This window comes from Malus sylvestris, chromosome 12, assembly GCF_916048215.2.
Source record: "Malus sylvestris chromosome 12, drMalSylv7.2, whole genome shotgun sequence".
NCBI classification, from domain to species: Eukaryota; Viridiplantae; Streptophyta; class Magnoliopsida; order Rosales; family Rosaceae; genus Malus; species Malus sylvestris.
The window spans coordinates 27906721-27917095 of record NC_062271.1 but is presented as its reverse complement, the minus strand read 5'-3'; the positions used below and the strand labels follow the sequence as shown (position 1 = coordinate 27917095).

Genomic DNA, 10375 nt, shown 5'->3' with positions numbered 1-10375 from the left:
TAGCCGACAATATTTGAATCCACGCCATGGTGTAAGAGCAACACTCATTCTTACCAGTGTGGTAGAGACCCACATAATTCAAATAAATTTCATTCCATATATTTATAAATCCATACTAGTGTACATATCCAGATATATAGTACATACAAAGTAGATCAGCTAACACAGTTAACGTGGAATGGAATAGAAGAAAAAAATTGAAATGCAAATTAATAAATGAAAAAAGAAAACAAAGTGGACTAAACACAATAGTGATTCACAAAATTGAACTTATATCAAGTTTACTCGATAAAGAAATGAATGCATTCATTTCTTCTATATATATGGTATATTAAAATGAATAATTTTGTTTAATTGAAACTTTGTATGGTTTTACATAATTGGAATGTGACAATTTATAATCAACACTTATTTGACTAAGCTCTCTGCTAGCCAACCCCAACAAACTCGGTGATTACTAGATACTCGTAACTATTTGAGTTACAAACCTGTAAAAACTCTTAATGTTTTGTATTTTGACAAGGTCTTAGAGCCATGCTAGTTTTAAAATAAATTATCATAACAAATTTAATAATCAGATTTGTAAATTATTTAAGAATGTGGTATATTGTTAATGATTTTCATGAAATTAAAAACTTAGTTGACTACCTCATGGGCGAATAATTTTCCTAAGCACTTTAAAATTACAGAACAAAACTTAAAAAATGAGCATTACGTATTCAGTAGTTAAATTAGCTAATTATATCTTGAGCTAATGTAATTATTATTTTTCATGCTCACCTAACTATATTCATTTTTGCAGAATTAATAAATTTAACCCAATGATTACGATGGCTTACTACATATATATATATATATATATATATATATATATATTTTTTTTTTTTTTTTTTTTTTTTAATTTTAGACATTGCATTCGTCCATGGCTGCAGCTGGCCAAGATACAGCCATGTGTACACACGCTAGAGGACTCTTGATTGATTTTTTTTTATTTGTTTATTTTTAGAAAATGGATCAATGGATGGTTTTAACACGTTTATTCATTTTTTTAGAAGCCATAAAAACTCACAGATTTATTTCAATTTTCCCTAAATATTATCATTTGAATCACTAGAATCAAACTCAAAATATGCGATATAAAATATGAGCATAGAATTGTCCTCAACCACCGACCCATCCTGTGATCGTTGAGGACTCTTGGTTGATAGAGATGAACATATTATTCCATACTATCAAATTAGCATCGACCGTTAGCCTTATTTTTGTGTGGTTATTTAATTGCATATATGATCTGGGCATTCCATTAATTTATTTCAATCATAATTTTTGTTTAAACAATCAAATGTTCCTACATATTTTACTATATATAAACCAAGCATGAAATACTTAAATGAATGAGACATACTTGTCCTTTCTAAATCGAATTAATTTGTAAATTACAGATGCTTTTAGGTCAAGTCAAGTGGTTAAAAATATTTATTTTTGCACATGAAATTTTACGTGTGAATCATCCTTAATATCATTTGTATATATAAAAATTTACAATGATATAGAAGGTTCATTTTGAGTAATCTTTCGTGGTCAGTTTTGCATTATTATTTTTTATTAATTTTTTGTAGAAATGGATTAAACGAGATGAGCTCTTCGTCACTAGGAACCCGTGACTTTTCAGTTACAACTCACAAATGAACAATTTTTTCGTTGTGCCAAGACTCGTCCTCAAATTCAAGCATTTTTATACTACATATAATTTCTGTATATTCACAACAAAATAATTGCCTATATATTAAGAAAAAGAAGCTAAATTATACTATGGGAGCTAAAAAAGCAAAAACCCTTTTGGTTTTTCATGACGTAGACTCGTAGAGTTTGTCTTGAGAAGTAGTGTGTATTGTTTGTTTGTATACACAGCAAGCTCTGTGTGCTTTGTTATCTTCTCCTCCTCAGATTAATTATCACTTCATTTTCACCATTACCAAACAAAAACACGAACACAAATCATACGCGGAAGAGAGACGGGGTGTTATGTTATGGATTCTCATCGATCTCCGACTTCAGTTCCTCAAGATTTCAGCTCTGTTCGTCGGAATTGCGCCGGGGTCCGGTCGGATAAACCAGTTTGCCGGCAACTCCGTCAAGTTCCAGCCTTCTAGCTTCTGAAAATTTCTGGTCAAACCTTGCTGGAGTTGATATCAAGGTTTCAATCTCCTCGTCTGCTTCGATTGTTTTATTTTCCTTTCTGGTTCTTTTGTTTGGTTGCTCAGAAAATGATGACTTTTGTTTTTGGGGTAGCTTAGAAGCTCAAATTGAACTGTTTTTTGCTGCATATATGAATGTTCCTTTCTGGGTGTTGTTTGGTAACTGAGAAACTTCAAAACCCACCTTTTTTTTTTTTTTACTGTGGTTCTCTTTAATCAAGCTCTCATCTGGGTTTCCTTAGATCGCAGTAACTTTTGTGGGGAAAGGGTTGAAAAGTTTCAAAGGGCAGAGCTTTTAGATTTTATGGATACCAAGAAAATGAAGGAAAAGATTATAAATTACTTGTTTGTTTCCAGTTTTAGATGAGTCTTTATTTTAGCTACTATTTTTTTTTTTTTTTAATTTCCTTTTTCAATTCAAGAGCCAGATTTATACGAAAGATTAGATAAGAATACGGATTTTCTCATTAAATGTTTTAGAGAAAATTCTAAATTCCATGGTGGAAGTCCATGGTGGAATTCCATGCAAGCCTGAATATTCCCTGAAATGTCCTTCCCATTCCTTTTTTTTGTACCATTTATTTTCGTATAAAATTACGAGATTCTTTCACCTTTCCGAGTCAGATCATGTCTCTTTTCAGTCACAATACTAGCACCCAGTTCAACTTGCTCAACTTGTTCAACCTTCTGTCCTTTCTCTGAGAAGAACGTTAAATAAAATTGAAAAAATAAATAAATTCCAAAACCTGACATGTATGTCAAGTAATTTCTTCCCTTAAGTGATGTTTAGTTGTTTTATTAATGGTCAACATTGTCCAGAGTTTTTGAGTCTACAAACACAATTGGGTTGCCTGGAGAAGTTGAATAGGTAATGGAGCAGTTATCCTCCATGTTCAGCGGGCTGGCGCGGTCGCTATCATTGAAGAAGGGGAAGAACAATGATGAGAAGTCCGGTGCAAGAGGAGCTGCAGAAGCAATGGCGAAGGAGGCGAAGAAGAATGACATGATCCTACGCTCTTCTGGGATTGTCTATGTCGATGGTTCAAATAATTTTGCTTCTGTTTTCTCGAAAAGAGGCGAGAAAGGAGTCAACCAGGATTGCTGCTTTGTGTGGGAGGTAAACAAATTTTGCTCATTTTTCTTACCTTAAGCTCCATTTTGTTGCCAATTCAGTAAATTAGTACAATACCAAATTGAATATAAAACAAACATAAATTGGATAAGCTGCTGAAGAATGTAGACATCGCATGTCAAAATTGAGTACAATATACAAGCAAGTGGTTCCACTAGTTTGTGTCTCTGAAATCTCGACATCAGCTACAACAGCCTATCTTAACTCATTTGTTTTCGTTTTAGGGATTTGGGTTCCAAGAAGATATGATGTTTTGTGGGATTTTCGACGGGCATGGTCCATGGGGACATTTTGTGGCAAAACAGATCAGAGAAACAATGCCACCCTCTCTGTTGTGCAGTTGGCAAGAGACCCTAGCTCAAACTTCTATTGTCCCGGATCCAGATTTGGATAAAAAGTGTCACCGATTTAATGTATGGAAGGATTCCTATATCAAAACTTGCGCTGCCATTGATCACGAGCTTGGACAGCATCGTAGAATCGATTCCTTTTACAGCGGAACAACTGCCCTGAGTATTGTCAGACAGGTATCGATAAATTTTCACTTGAACACTAGTTCAAATTGTTGCTAGGCTTGTAATGTAGCTGGATGTTTTCCAGAAAAATCAAGTATAAATTGATGACCTTATGCAGTTTTCATCGGCATTTACATGAAAGTATGTCCAAATTTTTGTTTCTTTAGGGCGAGCTCATTTTCATAGCAAATGTTGGCGATTCTCGCGCTGTTTTGGCCACAACTTTAGATGACGGAAGCTTGGTGCCGGTTCAGCTTACTGTCGATTTCAAGCCTAGTTTGCCTCGTCAGTCTCTATCTCTCTCCAACACATAAAACTGAAGAAAACAACATATGGTTACACATATTTACATGTTTTTAATGGTTTTGTTTGCAGAGGAGGCGGAGAGAATAATTCAAAGCAATGGACGCGTTTTCTGTTTAGATGATGAGCCGGGAGTGCAAAGGGTGTGGCAGCCGGACGGAGAGACACCAGGACTAGCAATGTCTAGAGCCTTTGGAGATTACTGTGTGAAGGACTTTGGTCTCATTTCTGTGCCTGAAGTGTCACAGAGAAATATAACAAGCAGGGATCAGTTTGTTGTGTTGGCGACTGATGGGGTATGTACTGCATTGCTCTTCCACTAAAATTCATTTTGAGAAGGGTTGGCTAAAAGCACTTTCAGATAACCAGAAGTGCTTCTAGTTACTTTTAACATAAATGCTTCAACGCGGTTTTAGCAAAATCGCTAATGAACGAAAATGTATATTTCCCACGGACTCTAAGACATTTTTGCTTGTAGGTTTGGGATGTTGTTTCAAATCAAGAAGCCGTACAGATTGTAAGCTCCACTGCAGAGCGGGGGAAGGCTGCGAAGCGTCTGGTGGAGTTCGCTGCGCGTGCATGGAAGCGCAAGAGGAGGGGAATCGCGATGGACGACATTTCTGCTATTTGCCTCTTCTTTCACTCCACTTCCCCTCTGGCTGAATCCCAGCAAGTTCACCCATTTAGTATTGCCACCCCAAAATAGCAAATGCAGAAAATCTTTGTTCCTTCTCCTTGTTTATCTTATATCTTTGTAATTTTTATTAGACTTTTATTTAGGAAATTGCGCAAGCAAGCTAAGGATGTTGGTTCGAGTTTCAATCCAACTGTTAGGTGTTTCCGTCACCTTGTTCCTAAATCAAGTCTTGAGATACAAGCAAGCACATTTAGAGTCTGATTGCAGCGTGGTAAAAGTGAAAAACTTAATAACATAGAGCCTCGAGTGCCACAAACCAAATCTAAGAAACGAACAATACGCTTTTACTATTGGGTGGTTTCACATTGTAAATACGAACACGTAGACATCGAAATTTCGATGAAATAAATGTTTATCAACACATTAAAGTTTTGACATGACAGGATTTACATGTCATGTGTCACGTGTCCCACAAATAGTACACATGGAGGTTGTTGGAGCAATATTAGAAAATATGGAAATAACACAAGAATTCCATTACTAATAATCATTAAGAAATTTTCAACATCAATTTATGTATGTGTTTGGGCCCAAAATAGCAGTTTGGGCCGAGGGAGGTATCACTTTCGGCCCGGGAAGACTACGGCGAGAAAGTCATGGGGGCTTCAGCTCATGGGCTTCTAGGCCTAGATCGGTTAAATCAGAGTGCAAGTCGAGTCCTAATACAATAGGGACCCTCGACGAGATCAGTAAAACTAGAAGGCGAATCCGGCTCAGTTAAGGACTAGATTCGTAGTCCTAGCAGAGGTAGGACTGATTGAGGTAACGTTAATCCGGAGAAGGAAACCTAGTTCGAATAGGATTAGAACTCGGGCTCGGTGTTCTGCTTCTATAAATACAAGACATTCAGCAATGGAAAAGACCCCACAAAAATCAATACAAAATTGCCCTGCGCAAACTCTCACAACTTGAGATCTTTTTCTTTTCCTTTTTCGCTGACACATCTTCCGTTGGCATCAACAGCACTGTGGAAGCAACCGGTGATATCTTAAGTCGGCATAGATAGCTCTGTCACCGTAGAGTCGGTCGGTCTCGCAGTATCTTCCGTTGGCATCAACAGCACTGCGGCGAGAACGGTCGACTGCCTATCCAAGTCTCGGTCGAGAAGGGTTTTCGAATCCTTGTTGGTCGAGGTCATCTCATTAGCCTTCTCGGCGAGGTGAGGTGTTACAGTTATTACATTCGGCACATTGTAAGCCGAATTCGGTTCGTGAACTTTGTAAGAAATAGCAGCCTTGTCTTCAGGCTCGAGAGCCCAAGAGGCCGAGAATTGTTCCTTCCTCGGCCGCAATCGCAAGACACAGAAGTCAGCAGCGCGCTCAACGCAACATCAACAAATTCACTCCTCGGCCGAGCCTCGGCCGACGAGTTGGCACGCCCCGCAATCACCGAAGGACGTAGTTAGCTTAGAATATATTCGGCCTGCGCGCCACGTAGGTTTTGTAATTTCTAGGGTCAACATTTTGGCACGCCCAGTGGGACCCAGTGCTAAACTACGAAGTTCATGCCAATTGAAACACGATCGGTAAAAAAAAAAACAGCTATGGGAAAGTCGACAGCCGATTTACCGAGTCAGAGCATAGGACAGAGTGTGCCACAGGCGCAGAATCCCCTTAGCGTTGGTACACCTGAGTCCACGAGCGCGACTCGCCGAGAGAGAGAACTTAATCTCGGCGGTCAACTCCGTGGTTTAGAGATCCCAAACAGAAACACATGCGTTCTCAATGAAGGGATAATAGAGGAATGTGATGAGGATGGTGGTGAAGGAACAGACCCACCAACGAGGTCATTCCTCCGAAAGCGACTGGACGAGCAGTCTCGGTCAGTCGAGCAGACGTTCAGTCGAGGCATTGACAAGCTGCAGGACGCGATACTCAGTGCCAATGATCGGCAAACCAAACTGCTCGAAATGCTGGTTAGCCAAGTTGGTGGCAGCAGGCCTTTCGATCTTCGCCAAACTTGCTTGCCAGAAAACAACCCGGCACCGATTGTACCGGCCGGGCCTATTCTTTCCCCGCTCAAAACAATTAACTTAGAGAAGGGAGGAGGGTCGAACAGTAGGTCAGACGGGACCGACCAAAGGGTCGAAGCAGCATCTGTTGATATGACCGAAGTTCAGCGGATGATCGACTCCGCTATGAAGAAAGGGCCGAAGTTTCCCAAGTTTATTCATCCATACCCAGCTTACGTTGAGACGTTTGGATACCCGAAGGGCTTCAAGATCCCAGATTTTAGTCTTTTTGCTGGTGAATCGTCCCTGTCTTCGTTGGAGCACGTGGCTCGTTTCACCGCGCAATGTGGAGATGTGAATAGTGATTTCCACAAGTTACGGCTGTTCAATTTTTCATTGACCGGCTCGGCATTTGCCTGGTACATCAATCTCCCGCCTAATTCCGTCCAAAACTGGGAGGAGTTGGTCGAGAAGTTCCACGAGCAATTTTATCGGCCGGGGATGGAGATGTCAGTTTCTTCATTAGCACGGATGGCTCAAGCGTCTGATGAGTCACCAATGGATTATCTTACTAGGTTTAAATCGGCTAGGAATTGGTGCCGAGTGCCCTTACCCGAAGTCGAATTTGTCAGACTTGCTTTGAATGGTCTTGACGTCGAATACAAAAAGAAATTCTTGGGGGCAAATTTTCGGGACATGTACGAATTGGCCCAGCATGTCGAGCAGTACGATTATTTGCTCCGCGAGGAAAAGACTTCGAAGACTCCAACTCGGGGAACGATTTACAAGAACCCTACTGTCAATTATGCATCAACCGAGGATGAATGTGTTAGTGTGGATGCGGCTGAGATAGTAATAGATAAACCATACATTTGCAAGGCATTAACTCAGGTTGATTCTAGAGAAGCCAAAAGTCGCTCGGCCACTGAAGGAACATCGAAACCGTCAAAGGTTTATACTTTTGATATTACCAAGGCTGACGCAATTTTTGACCAACTGTTATCAGCAAGAATCATTAAGCTTCGGCCTGGTCATAACATTCCTAAGGCCGAGGAGCTTAAAGGAAAGGTGTATTGCAAATACCACAATTCGAGCAAACACACGACAAACAATTGCGTCGTATTTCGTGATAACGTCCAAAGCTGGATTGATAATGGCAAACTGAAGTTCCCCGAGAAGAGGATGAGTGTTGATACTGATCCGTTCCCCACGGCAACAGTAAATATGGTCGGCGCGTACCTACCCAAGGACAAAGGGAAAGGCAAGGCTGAAGTGGTTGAGACACAACGCCTGCGGAATCAGAATGTTCAGCCACGGTTCATGGCCGATTCGCGTTCAAATAAACTATCTGCGGCCTTAACGGGGCCCGCTATTGTCAAATCTTTGACGGAGTATAGCGCCGATGAAGATAGTGGGACAGCGGTTCTGTGCAGGAAATGTAAAGCGAAGGTCGACAGTGAACCAGAAGAGAAACCTTCTTCGCAACCCGTGGCCGTAACTCGGCAAAAGATAGCCAATGAAGACCAACATCATGGGGTTTTTGGGAGGCTCGGTCCTAAAGTACGGATGGAAGAGACACCCCCGGTCAGGCGGCGCCTCGATTTTGATGCTTCATTTTATGACGATGATTACTATAAGCGTAATTCTAGCAGTTCAGGATCATCACGGAGTCAAAAGACCTTCAAGCCTCCTGAGCCTAGAGATCAACGTTGGTATACGTACCATTCTTCGAAGGGCGTCTATACCGCGTTGTCCAAATCTCAGAAACGCCGGCATCAACGGATGGATTGCATGGCTCGCCGACAAGCAGCCCAAGAAACTTCGGCCCCTAAGTGGCGACCGAAGGATACAGTTGCCACTAATGAAAAGCGACCACCTCCACCAATTATGACAGAGTTGGCTCAGGGAAAACGGCTGGTCGGTCAAGACGTCGAGACCATGTTTGAAGAAGCCGATAAGCGGATCAAACTTCTCATTCGACCAGGGGAAATGAAGGCACGTGTTGAACATTTCAGGCAAAAGGCCGAAAGCAAATTATCCCCGATAGCTATCCAAGAGCCTTTGGTCAAAATTCGACGGAATTTGCACCCCCCGTTCCTTGGGGAGTCTTTGGAATATATGCGAGAATTTCATAAGGAGCATTCGGCCAACGATTTGTATGGTTTGCCGAAGGCATGTCAGGACACCATTGATCTTGTCTTGGCTTGTCCGGATGCTAAGCGGATCATCCAGAAGACCTCAGATCCAGGATTGAAAGCAAGGTTCCAGCACATACGAGAAGCTCGTGTCTTTGGATTTGAAGTTGACCCGTATACCGATATCGATGTCGCTGACCTTCCTTTCTCGCTAGAGGACCTTCAGTATTTACGGTATCACTTTGAAGTATTTTCAGCAGTTTCTCTCTTCGGCCTTACGACCGATGAAATCGCCCGTATTGCCCGTCTTGATGCTTATCTCGACACTAGGGATGCTCGGCTACACTACCAGGAGCAGGTTCAGGACTTGACCCCAAGCTCATTGTCAATCTCGACCTTACCTGAGGCAGTCACGCGGAGCCAACAAGTGGCCGAAGCAGCTCCGCCGGGTGACATTGTTGAAGGGACGGAAGAATCTCGTTGTCCGACTCTGACGACAACCAAGTCCGTAGTCGCTAACCAACCGAACGAGGAGGGTCTCGACCAGATGGGCCCGTCCGTCCTGGATAATATGGAAATTAGTATGGTTCATGTATTACCTGCCGATTTTCAATCAAGCACGGCTCAACCAAATTTCCTCGATGGAGATGTGGTTGTCGAGGAACCTGGTCATGTTGATTTTATATCGATTGCTGAAGGCGAGTCAACAGCAAGAGATGATAGCCTAAAGGCCGCTTTGGCCGAATTGTTCCCTCGTTTATCATCGGCCAAGCTTCACCATTTAAAGCCATTGTATGTAACGGCACACATCGAGGGATATCCGGTTTCTAAGGTTTTTGTCGATTGTGGAGCTACTGTCAATATCATGCCCCTGAACATCATGAAGGCCTTACGCCGTTCCAATGACGAACTTATTCCGTCAGGGATCACAATGAGCAGTTTTGTCGGCGACAAGTCCCACACCAAAGGTGTGCTTCCGTTAACTGTGAATATTGCCGGTCGCACCCATATGACCGCCTTTTTTGTGGTTGATTCCAAAACCGAGTATAATGCATTGCTCGGCCGAGATTGGATTCATCAAACCAGCTGTATTCCTTCCTCATTGTACCAAGTGCTTGTCTTTTGGGACGGCAAATCGGTCACTGTTCATCCGGCCGATAGCCAGCCCTTCGAAGCCAACATGATTCAAGCACGGTATTATGACGATCACGTCGGCTATATTACGTTGCAAGGCTTCAATGAAGAAGGACGGCCGACTCGGATTTCCGTTCAGAAAGCTATCGAGGTTGGCGCCGAGACTGTCCAGCAGGATTCGGCGAGACTCGGATTAGCTAACTTTCTCCCCGAAACCGATGTTTGACGCCGATCGGGAAGCACGTAGGGCCGCGGTTTCATCTACTATGGAACGACTGCTGGCCCATTGGTATACGATATCCAAACAACC

General features: G+C 42.0%; 1 protein-coding gene across 3 annotated transcripts; it reads left to right on the top strand.

Annotated features, from left to right (window-relative positions):
• The first annotated feature begins 1827 nt into the window (after positions 1-1827).
• Positions 1828-5007, top strand: LOC126593757 (probable protein phosphatase 2C 34). Of its 3 annotated transcripts, none has more exons than XM_050259874.1 (6): positions 1828-2197; positions 3059-3315; positions 3555-3857; positions 4013-4130; positions 4221-4444; positions 4627-5007. In XM_050259874.1, exons 2-6 carry the CDS (start codon positions 3070-3072, stop codon positions 4852-4854), a joined length of 1119 nt encoding a protein of 372 aa, XP_050115831.1. In that variant the 5' UTR covers positions 1828-2197; positions 3059-3069; the 3' UTR covers positions 4855-5007. The 3 variants fall into 3 exon arrangements, with proteins under 3 accessions (XP_050115831.1, XP_050115830.1, XP_050115829.1); XM_050259872.1 differs by having other exon boundaries at positions 1829-2197; positions 3018-3315; XM_050259873.1 differs by having other exon boundaries at positions 1828-3315.
• The last annotated feature ends 5368 nt before the right edge of the window (positions 5008-10375 follow it).